This window comes from Mustela lutreola, chromosome 10 (assembly GCF_030435805.1).
Source record: "Mustela lutreola isolate mMusLut2 chromosome 10, mMusLut2.pri, whole genome shotgun sequence".
NCBI lineage: Eukaryota > Metazoa > Chordata > Mammalia > Carnivora > Mustelidae > Mustela > Mustela lutreola.
This window is the reverse complement of record NC_081299.1, coordinates 19,605,432-19,619,298: the sequence shown is the minus strand read 5'-3', so window position 1 is coordinate 19,619,298 and position 13,867 is coordinate 19,605,432. Positions and strand designations below refer to the sequence as shown.

Sequence of the window (13,867 nt, the reverse complement as noted above, 5' to 3'; positions counted from 1 at the left end):
GTCCCGGAATCGAGTCCCGCATCGGGCTCCTGCTTCTCCTTCTGCCTGCCGTTCCCCCTACTTGTTGCTCTCTTTCTCTCTTGCTTGCTCTTTGAAAAATAAATAAAATCTAAAAAAAAAAAACAAAGCAAAGCAAAACAAAAACACATAATTCAGGGGCACCTGGGTGGCTTAGCCAGTTAAGTGTCCGACTCCTACTCTCAGCTCAGGTCTTGATCTTATAGTCATGAGTTCAAGTCCTTCCCAGTGTGAATCCTACTTAAAAATAAACAAACAAACAAGCAAATAAATACATAAGTCATTGCATGCATAACCAAAAGTTGTTTAATTTGCATATCTTTGTAAGGTTTTTCATATATATATATGAACAAATCATGAAAATATTCAGAAACAATGTTCCATTTTAAAAAGATGGTCCTACTTTACTTACTACTGCCAGGACATTGTTCAGGCCTCCACCATCCTGTGTGGACTATTAGCAGCCCGTTGGCTAGAGCCTTTGATGAGACTGACATTAAGGCAGGTCTCAAGATGTGTTTACACTTTAAAGTTTACAACTATCTCTGCTATGCTTGGTTGATGAGACAAATGCAAGTGTACTTTATTTAGACTTGGAGAATGAGATTTCTTCACTTACAGAGAAAATAGGTACTACTCTAAAATTTGCCATAGCCGGGACCAGACGGGGCTCTCCAGTGGCTCACACTTCTCCCGTTCCTGACCAGCCTTCAGAGAGACTGGAGATTCCCAAAGGACAGAGCAAAGGTCCCGGGGTAACACAGACAGTCCCAGTGTGGATCTGTACTTCCAAGCCCCTGAGACTCTGGGTCATGTCCAAGGTAGGAAGTTGCAATGTAGGAGCAGTCCCAGGAGCCAGTAAGACAGGAAGTAGCCCAGAATGCATCGTGTGACTAGAGAACAGGTTTTCCAGTTGTATAAAAGTCCCATGATGGAATTTCTGGGGACCATTTGTCCTGGTAGGGAGTCCCCTACACGGGGCTTCCAAGGCACGGTCTCTAGGGATCTCAGCAGTGGCTCCTGATTATGAAGCAAATAAGCTGGAAACCAGTACACGAGAGGAGTGGAGGAACCTAGAAACCTGGTGAGAACCTGGAAATCATAAGAGGGGGGAAAACCCACACATTTATTGGACTATCACTGCTTCACACTGGACTAGCCCGGGGCTTCCCCGCTGCTGGGTCAACTATAGCCCCATGACTAGAACGGTATTGTTCTGGAAAAGGGATTCAGCAGAACTTAGGATCTGCCTTATAAAGAGCTGTGTGTGACACCAGCCAGGTGACCTCAATGCTACAAATAAGCAGAGCCACAGACTAATTACCACAGTCATCGGCCAATCAATACTAAAACCTACGAGGTCCAATTTTAGCCTAGGGCCTGGACTCTAACCACTAGGCTGTGACATGGGGCTTTGGGAACCTGAAGGGGTTCCCTCATGCCCTGGGGTTGGCAGAACAGAAGGAAAGGGGGCAGGGCATCCTGCGGTTCAACATTTTCCGTCCTAGGGGAGTTCAGAGCCAAGTCTCCACATGGCCTCCCTCATCTAAGCTGGAAACTCCAAGCTGTGCTGGCACTCGCTCTACCAGTTAATCCAGCTACAAACACAGAATACTACTTTCTGTTTCCCCTGTGCCTCTTATCCACACAGCCCAGAGAACTTTACAAACAGCCAATGTGCCCCTCCAACAGGCAGAAGCTGTTAGGGAGCGGCTGGCATGGAGGACTACGACTTCCTCAGGGTTATGTGGGAACCGGGGCCACAGCCAGGAATAAAAAAATGGAAAGTATCAAAGGCTTCCCACCCTTCTATTGCCCTCTTCCACCCCGAACATGACACAAGGGATCTCCTCGAAAGACTGAGCACCTGCCAGGGCTGAGAGTACCTTAAGTCAACACCCAAGGAGGCACTGGGCGTAACCCGCACAGTCGGGGAAGGTCCCGCGCTCTCCTCTGCGCTGTCACTTCAGGTCCTTGTCGCATCTCTGCACGCACCCCTCATTTGCCCAGAATACTCTTCCTCTGCTTCTTAAATGCAATTCTTTCCTACTCTTTAGGACCCAGCCTTCATAGGACACCCTCCTCGACTCCTTCCGTCTATGAGCTACTTTTTCTTCTGTGTTTCCACAATCCTTTACCTCAAAACAGCAACTCTTCTTCCATTCCACTGAACTAGAATTTTATCTATGAGTGTCTGTCTCCCCATTTCTACCATGAGACCCGCGACGGCAGCAATCCTGCCTCACTCATGTTCCATTCCTCAGTGGTCTCACCCAGGGTCTGGACAAAGAAAACCCCCTAATAGCTGGCAAAGGTCACAGGTCACTCAAATGGGAAGAAGCGAGCAGTCTTCCTTGACCCTGGCCCGGGGGTCTTGCCTGTATTCCCACCCTGACCCTGGCCAGGAACCCCGCTCACCTGAACGTGCATGCAGAGACCACCAAACAGCGCCAGCGCCGTGGCATGGACCAGGTACACAAACACCCGAGGGCCGAGGAATCCGCGGTCAGGTTTCTCTGGGGTCTTACTGTGCTTGCTCCTCTGCATCCCCAGCGTAACGCAGAGCCAAGGGTGGGTGGTCACATATGTCCATGTTGCCCCGGCAACCAGGACAGCCATTGGTGTGGCCAGAAGGAAATTGGGCACCTGCTTGAGCTCATAGTATCTCAAAAAGCCAACATTCCAGTAGATATCCTGGATATAGCTATATATTAGGGGCAGTTCCCAGGAGCACCAAGGTGGCTCATTTCCCTCCACAGTCCGGTAGCCTTTGTCCATGGCTAACTGCCGTAAGGGCTCCGGGATGGGGCGGACTGAGCCTGACAGACAGAACTGGGTATAGCCATAATACTGAAAGAGAGCAAAGGGAAGGCCAAGCGCGAACACAGACAGGAATACAGAGCCCATTAGTTTCAAGAGTGGTCTCAGAGGATTCAGCACCATGGGAGAGGACAGAAAGCCTTGGCACTGAGAATATACGAGGAAGCCAATGTTGACCAGCCCGTTGGAGCGTACACCAGTGGCAAGGGCAAAGAGGAAGCCACTAGTCCAGCTTCGGCCCCTTTCCAGCTGTCCCATGGCACTGAACGTCAGGAGGGCAAACAAAGCTTCTGAGTAACCAGCTGCCAGGAAGACATTGGCGGGGCTGAGGCAGAAGAGTAGGGCTCCATAAAAGGCCTGGCAGGGACAGCGCAAAACGAGACAGCCCAGGTCGTGAAGTGCGACAGCGGCCAGCACGGAGAACAAGGAATTGAGCAGCGCTACTGAGATTAACAGGCGACTTCGTAGGTTCAGCAATGGCCACAGGGGCCTCAGTAGTTCAGCTCCCACCAAGAGAGCCAGGGGGAAGCCAGGGAAGAAGGCGAAGTTGTGCTCATAGAGATAGCCACGCTCAGCAATGAACAGGAAGTGTTCAGCATCCCAGTGAGACAGGCCACCCAGAAGACCTTCGACGATTTGGTCCACAGAGCCTGAAGGGGTGAGGCGAGGAGGAGAGAAGGCTTCTGCATGGTGATCGGGGATGATGGCATTGAAGAGAGCCTGTGGGATGAAGGAGAACTAGGATTTCAGTTGAGCAAGTGAAGGAAAGAATTACCATATCATAAAATGAGGAAGAACAGACTTGCTGGAGGACAATCAGGAGTTCAGTTCTAGACTAGCGAAGTTTGAGCTACACATTCCAGGGCAGAGGTCAACGAGGCAGACACAGGAGTCTGACAGTCAGGAGAGCGATCAGGGCTGGAGACATAAATTCAGATGTCCTAAGTGCACAGAAGGTATTTAAAGGCGTGGGACTGAATGAGATCACCTGGGGAGGAAGGAAGCAGGGCTAGAGAAAAGAGATCTGAGGATTGGGCCCTGAATGTGTCAACGTTTAGAGGCCTGAAGGAGAGTGAGGATCCAGAATGAAGATAAAGAAGGAAAACCAGGAGAGCAGGGTGTCTTAGAACCAAGTGAAGCAAGGTTGTGATCAATTCTGTTAAATGTTGCTAATAGGTCAAGGAAGATGGGGACTGGGGCGCCTGGGTGGCTCAGTAGGTTAAGCCTCTGCCTTAGACTCAGGTCATGATCTCAGGGTCCTAAGATCCTGCTCAGTAGGGAGCCTGCTCCTTCCTCTCTGCCTGCCTCTCTATTTGTGATCGCTCTCTGTGTCAAATAAATAAATAAAATCTTAAAAAAAAAAAAGGAAGATGGGGACTGAAAAGTGACCGCTGGATTTAGAAATGTGTAGGTCACTAGTTAAGTTTGACAAAAGCTGTTTCAGTGGAGTGGAGAATAGAGAAGACTGCCGAGACTGGGCTCAGCAGAGAAGGGGAGAAGGAAAGCAGATAACTATCTGGACGAGTTTGGCTGCAAATGGGGTAGTAGGTGAATGACGACGGGAGAGAGAAGCATTTGTGAATGGGGATAATCCGGTGGAAAGGACACCACTAAGTATGCAGGGGCGAGGGAAGAATTGCTGGAGCAGGCACAAGGCAGGTAGGAACTGCTACACAGGCGGAGGAGCAAGGCTCAGGGAGGACAGCAGGGCTCGGCCTGCTTCAGCAGCAAAGGCACACGGGTGCCATGCATGGGATGAATATGGGGGGAGCACACACAAGGTCAATTCTGATTACATCTATTTTTCTGAGTTTTCGCTCAGGGAAGCAAACTGGGGAAAAGGTGTTAGGGACTTGAATTAAAAGATAAACATAGGGCGCCTGGGTGGCTCAGTGGGTTAAGCCGCTGCCTTCGGCTCAGGTCATGATCTCAGGGTGCTGGGATCGAGTCCCGCATCGGGCTCTCTGCGCGGCGGGGAGCCTGTTTCTTCCACTCTCTCTCTCTCTCTCTCTCTCTGCCTGTCTCTCTGCCTACTTGTGTGATCTCTCTCTGTCAAATAAATAAATAAATCTTTAAAAAAAAAAAAAAAAAAGATAAACATGTAGGGCACCTGGGTGGCTCAGTGGGTTAAAGCCTCTGCTTTCAGCTCGGGTCATGACCCCAGGGTCCTGGGATCAAGCCCCATATCGGGGCTCTCTGCTCAGCGGGGAGCCTGCTTCCTCCTCTCTCTCTGCCTGCCTCTCTGCCTACTTGTGATCTCCGTCTGTCAAATAAATAAATAAATCTTTAAAAAAAAAAAAGATAAACATGTAAAGTAAGTCCTCTGTGACCCCTAGTTCTCCAAATAGGCTGTGCACTGGAATCATCCAGGGAGTTTCAAAAATACTGATGTCTGGATGGCTGGGTCCCTCCCCTAGGGTTAATGATTTAACTGGTATGGGATACAGACTGGGCATTGAGTTTTTTTGTTTTTTTGTGTTTTGTTTTTTAAGCTCCCCCAAGTGACTCTGATGTGCAGAACGATTTGAGCGAATGGCAAGGTGAATGGGCCAGGGAAATACACTAAGATCGCCAGGTAGCACTAAAGACTCATGTTGGCCAAAGATCTTGAAGAGAAAGCGACTAGTCAATACAGCTGTGTGTTTCTCTCTGGGCATGATGCAGAAGTAGAGAGAGAACGAAACTGAACTGTGCCTGGGCCTCTGTCTTGTGACTAAGCCGGGGAGAAGGGAGCGCGCGAGTTGTGCCTGTGTGCCTGGTGGATCATGGAATCTAGCTGGGTAAGAAGGGGTTCGGAAGCCAGAAGGTAAATGAGGCACAGTGAAACAGTGGTAGAATCAGTGGACTGTAAGTCCTAAGGGGGTGGAAGAGCCGTTAGAACTGGGGTACTTAGAGGGAGTGAGCTGGAAAGATAGGAGATAGTGGTTAGTCCTATCAGCTTTATTAATATTGAGACCACCAAGAAATTAACAGGAGTGCTGGAAAGCGCAACAGTGAATCAGGAGCTTAAACCTTCAAGGAATGAAGAGGAATGAGCTGTCACTAACAGAGACGACAGCAAGAGTGAAGGGTAACTGGGGTGAACATCTGATGGCATGAGCATTAAAGCTGGAAGGGGGATGGGGGAGAGAGGGGGATAATGAAATAGCATTATTGTTAAAGGTCTTTTTGCATCATCAGATTGTCAGCTACTCAAAGGATAAGAGACTGTGACTTTTCCTTCCCACCACCTAGCACAGTTCTTGGAACAGAGCACACACTTAATACGATCTGTGGTAGAATGAGAGGAGAGAACAGGAGACATACGCATTTCCAAATCACTATCTGAATTAGGCTTGCTTCCCTATCCCAGATGCCAGTTCCCCAGGCCCCCCCAGGGGCCTGGTAATCACTCATCTGATACTGTTCAAAGCCATCATTGGGTCAGTTTTCCCAGCCCCACAACTGCGATATAACTCCATTCTTAAGACTTTCTCTTTTTGGTCAGTTTCTTTATCAGGCCACTTTAAACAGTGAAAACGAATGGGACAGGAGTGACAGTCACAGATAACAGCCCTAGTCTCCAAGCTGAAGCTACTTTTAACTAAACCTGGGGCCCCGTAGAGGCTGCTAGGCGTCATAGTGCAGGAAGGGAGAAAGGAGGTTTCCAGAAAGGAGGAGAACCCTGAGAAAATGGCATCTGTGGAAAAAGCACACATAATTATGCTAATATAACACCACTAGATTGCTGACAGACTTTCAACAACAACACATACTGAGCACATACTAAGCACTGGGCACTGTGCTAGGCACCAGACAGAATTCATATATATGCAAAAATTGGTCAAAATATGTATCAAGAGGAGCCTTGGAGGGGAAAGGAAGTTGCAAAAGTGCAAATGCATTCTGAGGGTTGTGGTGGGTGAGGCACCTGGGGGAAGAGCTGGGGACATTGCTGACTAACTGAATACACACAGATGGTCCCAGGACAGTGCCTCTCAACTGACTGACACTGTGCTCAGTTTCCTGGTAAGGGGACCCAGGCCGATGCCTTGGGCTGTCGTGCCTTAAAGGCATCTCTGGTTACAGAACCTCATGGCTCATTGGAAAGACCACTAGCTCAGGACTTAGGAAGGCTGGGGTCTGATTCTGGCCCTTCTCTAACTTGCTGTGCAACTTTATGGAAGCTACTGAATCTTTCTGGGCCTCTGTTTCTTCGCGTGTAAAGCAAAGGATTAACAGACCATTTCTGGGGTGCCTGGCTGGCTCACTTGGCAGAGCATGCAACTCTTGATCTTGGAGTCATAAGTTCAAGCTCCACGTTGGGCATGGAGTTTACTTTTAAAATTAAATAAATTAAATCTTTAAAAAAAGAAAACAGAGACCATTTCTAAGAGTCCTGCCCACCTTTCGGTTATCAGGTGTAGGTATCTATGGTTTCAACCACATGGAAGGACACACCTGGGAGGCAGAAAGAATGTGGGGATGATTCTTAGTGCCTAGCCCAGTCATGTGGCAACAGCAAGTTCAGGACAAAAGATCAGAGACTGACCTGCAGCACCAGAGTCAGGACACGGCAGCTGACTGCAAACCTCAGCACCTCTTTCCTGGACGGGTCCAGGGGCCACATCCTCTCACCACCGGGAACTCAGGGGTGTTGCTGCTCGGACTGAGCTCCCGCAGGCTTCTAAACTCCAAAACCCAAAGAGGAAACGTCACACATGGGCCGAAAGTAAATTACTGTTATTTTTTTTTTCCACAAAAGTAAATTCTTGAAAGTATTCTTCACAGAAGATTCCCCCTTCAGCATTACATGGCAAACTTAATTGCCCAACTGTCCGGTCCATATGAGGGAGAAGCATCTTGAAGGCAGACGGGACCTCTTGGGTGTCACTTTGAAGCACTGTATTTCAGGAAAATTCTAGACAGATAGGCATGAAATTAGTAGCTAGGCTCACAGAAAATGTTGGGTACCCCTGTGCAGGAATTAAAGACCTGGGTTCAAATCCTGACTTTGTTACTTGCAAGTTCGAATTCAGACCTTCTGAGCCTCAGGTCTTTAGGTATAAAATGGGATCAGACTGTTGTTGGTTTTTTGTTTTTTTTTTTTTTTCCCCCAGACTATTTTCTCTCACAAAATTGTCATGATGGTGAAGGGGATGAAAGTGTGAAGAAGTACCACCAAATCCATGTTGTGGTTGCTATTTTTTGGTGTGTGCCCTTTCCCTCTTGCCCAGAATAATAAACTAGATCCCAAACCAGAGTCCCAAAAGTGGGGCACAGGACTCAACTGGAAGACCATAATGACTACACACTGTAGCCTGGCTCTCTTATGTGTGTTCAGCTGGTCTGTTAAATTAAGTGGAGAAGGAAAAGAAAACCACCACTCAGCAGGGCTTCAGCCAGCTCACATTGCTAAAACAAACTGAGGGGGGAAGACAGTCGACTACTAGGGATGCAGAAAACTGTTATTTCCCCATCTCTTTGTTGGAATGGCAGCAATGTACAAACAACTGCGAAGCCACTCTGAGGCAAGGAATGAACTTCGAGGCTTTTTTTTTTTTTTTTTTAAACGCAACTCCTTGGGCTAAAGGAAGTAGCAATGGCTCCTACCGAACATTCCAACACTAGTTTGGGAAATCAGAAGTGGGGGCCAGAGCACCAAAGGCAGCTCACTGATGATTTGGGGTGAACTATCCCTAAAGGAAGAAACATTTCAACTGGGAAATTAACAGCGAGGGTTGGAAGACTTTTCTTTCTTATCTGAGTAGTATCTATCAAATCTTTAGCTATTATTCGTTTCTGGAATTCTTTGATGCTCACTAGACTATATGATATGCTCTCATTGCACTCTGTTTCGTCGTCTTTACTGCTGTGACTTACTTATGTGGCTCGGGAGGGCAGGGGCTTTGTCATGCTCCCAATTACACCCGCTGGGTCTGGCATTACACACAGGCATTTCAAGCCTCCGTTTCTCACTGAGTGGAAGTGGCAAGAACAAGATACGGCATCACCAGTTCACTGGCTCGGGATATAAAATCACTGCTTTAAGTATTCTTCCCGCTACATCTCACGTCTTAGTTAAGACCTAAGTCACAGGAAAACAGTTTCTCCACCAAGGGCGCAAGACTGGCCAATAGCAACAGTACACTTTTCTCAGCACAAGGGGGCGCCTGCTGCTCACACCATTACTAGGCGGCCTGGAGGAAGGGAGGGGCCGTCATGGCCACAAGGGTTTACTCATCAAAATTCAGTTCAAAGGCAAGCTTTTGAAAACCCCAGAGAGCGGCGGTAGTTTGTGAATCCATGCAGCATTTCCAGCATCTGACTCGCGGAATCGAGAGGAATTGTAGAAATCAGTACGGCCAGCTTCACATGGCCGCTGATTCCCCATCCCAGGGTGAATTCACTTTTTTCTTTCCTTCACTTCCCACCCACATGCAGAAGAAAAGTTGGGGACAGAAAAGCACTTAACCCACCTCTGCCTCTTCACCAGGCTTCCATTCTTCCTTTCCTCTCTCCAGAGTCAAGCTCTAGCCCCAACGACCACAGGCTTCTTGTAACCTACCCTTGCTTATAGGTAAACCAAGTTAAAACAAAATAAAGCCAATGAGTTGTCCCTCTGGGCTAGTTGAAGACCTCGCTTCCCAACAACCCCTTTACAAAATCACAAACTCTTGAATTGGCAGGACGCTTAGGAGCAACTAGTTTTACTCTATTTTCCTGGGAGATAAATATGCCCAGAGTGGTGACTAATAAAAATCTCCACGGTTTAGACCCTGTGAGGCCAGTATAATTACCATCGCCGTTTTATGGATGTGGAAACTGAGGCTCATTGGGGTCATGTGACACACCCTGGGCTATATTTAAAGCGAATATTTCCTTTATCCCTTCTGGAACCTCATGATCTTCCCACCGGCCCTCAACCAGGCCAAAGGAGATGTGCTCTTTCAGAGCCATGGTAACAATCCAGGACTCCCAACTCCGAGCCCAATACTTATCCAAAGACAGCACATGCTCTTACTGGGTATGCTTAGGGAAGGGAGGGCCCTAGCTCAGACTCCGGAGAAGCCTGAATTGGAGCCCTGGACCCATGGGAGTAGGACAGCGTCCGCTGTACAGTAGGGAAGTCTCCGTGACCCAGGGTCCTCGGGACCAGAGGCATCGCTGGCTGTCGCGAGCCAAGGGCCGCCTTCTGCCAGCCCCAGCCAGGTCCGAAGACCATCCTAACCCTTTCCTTTCGGACACAGTCCCAGGCGGGTGGTGGGAACCATCTCTCCCCAAAGGGGCCACGGTTCGGGGACACTCCCGAGGGGGCCGGTGAGGCCCGGCCAGAGCCGGCCTACGGCCGGAAGGCAGGGGAGGGCGGGAGGCTGTAAAGGAAGTGGCGGCATCGGGAGGCCGCTAGGGCGGAGGGGCGGGCTCCCCGCTTCTCGGCGACCTCCGCCTCATTTCCCTCGGCCTCCGTTTGACAACTTCCCTCCCCCCCGAAAACTCCAAGGCTCCCAAGCTGGCGCCGGGTCCGCAGCCCCGGCCCATCTCGACCTCCCAGGCGGGGCCCGAACCTCAGCTCCTTCATCCGGGACCCCGAGCGGCCTGCGCCTGCGCACCAGCTCCGCCAAGGCGGCCCCGCCCCCCTCCTGCCCGGTCTCGGAGCTGCCCCGCCCCCTCCGCGGCGGCCATCTTGACTCCGGGCGCGCGGGGCGGGGACGCCTTAGCCCCAAGAGTCTGTGCCCTCCGCCGTGGCACCTTCCCAACTTGGTGACACCTGAAGAGTTCCCGCCGGCGCTTCGCGCGCCTCAGGTCCCCTCCCTAGCCTTCAGTTAGTCCGTCCGTGCTACTGTGGCAGAGTCGGCGTTCTCGCCCGGTTGCAGCCCACAAACATCCACTGAGTTCCGGACGTGTTTGTGCGGAGGAGGCTCTTGGGGCCTCTGCACGGAAGCCAGAGCCGCACTTTCCCTGCTGTCAGGCGTCAACCGCTCAGCACAGGGCCTGGCGCACAATAGATGGTCTCTGAATAGAAAGAGGAGCCTAGGGGTTTCTGTGGCCAGCAGTGGCACCCTGCGTCCGGTGTGAGGAAAGTGGGGGGATCCCCCTGCCTTCCCCTTCCTCAAGATAACGGGGACCTAATTCGATCCTCAGCCCCACCTCAGGTGCTAATGAGGACGGTGCCGAGAACGCCCCCCAGGGCTCTTCCTCAAACAGTTGTCCTGGTAGGAAGTGGGGCCAAAAAAGAAGAAGCAACGCCCAAGAAGCCAACTCAACAAAAAAGGCTGTTAGGGAGGAGCGGCCAGTGGGTACCCCTGTAACGGAAACTGTTAGAACAACTTTGCACCCTCCTTCAAGGAAACAGATAATAAATCCTTCTCCGTTGGTGGATTTCTCGTTTCTCAGGATTCCAAAGCCTTCTGTGGTTTCAGTTATCGGTTGTCTAAACGGAGCTGGGGTCTGCGTTTGCCTCTGGCCACCGACCTGGCGAGGGAGGGGTTTATCTTCTGCCACAGCTATTAGTGTGGGTGGGAACAAAGGGATGGTTGCTATCTCTCCAGGCAAGGAAAACTGGCCTCCATCAGTTCTGTGGGGGCCAGGAAAGGCACTTTTTGATTCTAACTCATTTCAGACTCTGACACCCAAGCCGGCCTAAGATACTGTTGTGTGTGAGGTGGATACAGAAGAAATCACATGTCAGTCCTGAGTTGAAGAAGGGAAAAAAATGGAGAAGACTCTTCCGCAGTTTTTTTCACTGACACACACTTGTTCTCTGCTCCAAAGGCCTGTCAGTGAATCGGCAAGGCTGTGGTGCACACTCGTGACTGGGGCCTGAGGTTGTGGCTTGAATCTCTAGAACTCCATGAGGCTCCCAGCAGTACTCTGTTTGCAAGACAAAACCAAGCAATGAACTGTACTCGCTTTGTGAATTCACAAGGGAAAAAGACAGGCATTCTTAAGGGTTTCTCCATCCACACCAAATTCCCTCAAAAATCTGTCTGTAAAAAAGGACAGGGGTCTCTTGTGACAAGTCAGAATGTTTTCTAACAGCTCAACTGTCACCCGTTAAGAGGTAGAACTTTGTCCAGATCTTCAGCTCTACTTTCCAGCAATTTCTCCTTCCTTTCCTTCTCTGCTACCCCTCCCCCCCCTTCCTCTCTGTTTCCTGTTTTATTTTCTGGCTCTTGCTCTGACAGGAAAACAAGAAAGCTGAACCTTGTGCTCTCAAAGCCCTGGCTTGTCAGAATGGAGGAAGACTAGGTGGGATGGGAGGGGGTTCTAGAAGGCAACTCTCTCCAGTCTGCTTTTGGAGTCTGCAGCTAAAATGGAGCCTGCATCCATCTACACAGGGAGCCAGCCGAGGAACCAGCACTGTGGGAGAGCCAGGGAGACAGAGACGTAGCCAAGGGTTCCAGAAAGACTCTATACCATCCAGTCACTTCCATGAAGAAGCAAATATCCCATACCACCAACAAATGATTTCATAATACAAATCCCTGACCTAAACAATACAAGCAGTGCATCACTGTTTCTGGAATCCTAGAAGGTAAAAGAGTTACAGCATTTCTGTGTCTCAGACTTGCCTGGCTCTGCTCTTGTGCTTCCTCTGCTTGAAATGCCTCACTGCCAGACCACCCTTTGGCCAGGCCGTTACCTTCAGGTCTCAGCTGAAAGGTGGCCTCCTCAGAGAAGCTCTGTCCCACTACCGAGCCACAACCAGCCCCCTGTACTATCCCATCACCCTGTTCTGTTATCTTCATAGCACCTCTCACCACCTAATTGTCCTGTTTATGAATTTTACTGCTCTCATTGTCTGGTTCCCTCTTACGGAATATAAGCTTGAGAGAGCGGGGGCCACATTCACCGAAGTATTTCCAGCACTTAGAACAGAACTTTGTGTGTTGTGTGTACTCAGTAAAGATCTGGTTTATAAACCAGTTTGTTTAACTGATACCTATAGTTTATGGATGTGGGAACTAGGCTTAGAAAAGGGGGAAGTGGCCAGCCTGAAATGACACAGCTGGTGGCAAAGGCAAGACTTGCATTCAGATCTCCAGGCTGGCTTTTCTTCCTGCCACACCACACTATTTTAAACTTTCTTGGGTTTACTTCTTTCCCTCTCGTCCTTTTGTTCCACACAACTAAGAATCTGTACAGGCTATGCCAAGAACCTTGCATAGGGCACACCGCATCTTAACAGCTCCTAACTACTCTTTCCTCTAATAAATTCCTATCTTATCTATTTGATTTAGTCCACAAAATTGGAGTTCCTACCATGTGACAGGGGATCAGGATGTAGCTCTGAGAAGACAGACACAGTCCTTGTCCTCATGGAGATGGTAGTAATATCTACCTCATGGATTTTCTAGTGCTTGGCCCAAAGTGCTTGATAAAGACAGGCTGCTGTAATTCCCCCGAACAAATAGGGGGAAAAGTGGTGTTCCCACTGGAGGTGTGAAGAAAGAAATTCAGCAGTTCTCATGGAGCTCTCACCATGCTGGGGCAACCTGACAACTCATTTCTTTCTGTAGCTGCCTTGCCTGGCTCCTGTACCATATCTGAAGATGTCCTTGGCCCCAGACTGAGCAGAGGAACAGACCTGTGTATCCATTCTCAGTAATTGAGTTTCATACACTAGACTTTCCACAGGCCCAGTCCCAGTCCCATGGGAATGATGGCATAGCTGACCCTGATCTTGGCTTTGAGGCCATGCCATTATGGGACAAAAGCGACCGCACTGGCCTCTGATTCTGTCACTGCCAACTTAGCAGGCAGGCAGGGGCTAATAACCTATGATGACAGGCAGCTGTGCCTTCCCAGAACTTTATCCTCTGTCTTTTCTCAGTGGGCATTCACTGGCAGTTTCCAAGGGTGCTGGGTGACATTTATATCCATCCTAAAATCTGGGGTGGCACCAATTAGGTTTTGGATGTTTCTTTTGGCCTCTGTTGTGTCATTTGAAGATGTCCATCCACAGCGGGACAAAGACCGCACTTGGCCTATCAACTGCAGAAGTCAAACACTGATCTTTTAAAGGCCATGGACATTAAATATTTTTCAC

At 49.6% G+C, this 13,867-nt stretch overlaps 1 protein-coding gene across 3 annotated transcripts; it reads right to left on the bottom strand.

Moving 5' to 3' along the window:
- Window positions 1-301: 301 nt before the first annotated feature.
- Window positions 302-11,139, bottom strand: PIGV (phosphatidylinositol glycan anchor biosynthesis class V). 3 transcript variants are annotated; one of them, XM_059136507.1, is made up of 5 exons: window positions 10,966-11,139; window positions 9,297-9,390; window positions 7,370-7,504; window positions 2,437-3,558; window positions 302-1,110 (listed from the first exon to the last, which is right to left on the bottom strand). In XM_059136507.1, the coding sequence occupies exons 3-5, from the start codon at window positions 7,445-7,447 to the stop codon at window positions 829-831; spliced, it is 1,482 nt and encodes a 493-aa protein (XP_058992490.1). In that variant the 5' UTR covers window positions 7,448-7,504; window positions 9,297-9,390; window positions 10,966-11,139; the 3' UTR covers window positions 302-828. The 3 variants fall into 3 exon arrangements, with proteins under 3 accessions (XP_058992490.1, XP_058992488.1, XP_058992489.1); XM_059136505.1 differs by lacking the exon at window positions 10,966-11,139 and adding an exon at window positions 10,383-10,929; XM_059136506.1 differs by lacking the exon at window positions 10,966-11,139 and adding an exon at window positions 9,842-10,376.
- Between the last annotated feature and the right edge of the window lie 2,728 nt (window positions 11,140-13,867).

Bases quoted from the DNA above. Each gene is read 5' to 3' on its own strand.
- PIGV (XM_059136507.1), bottom strand. From the start codon at position 7,447: ATGTGGCCCCTGGACCCGTCCAGGAAAGAGGTGCTGAGGTTTGCAGTC. The intron at 3,559-7,369 runs GTCAGTCTCTGA...TTCATCCCACAG, and splicing joins TCCTGACTCTGGTGCTGCAG to GCTCTCTTCAATGCCATCAT. The intron at 1,111-2,436 runs GTGAGCGGGGTT...TATGATTTCCAG, and splicing joins GTCTCTGCATGCACGTTCAG to GTTCTCACCAGGTTTCTAGG.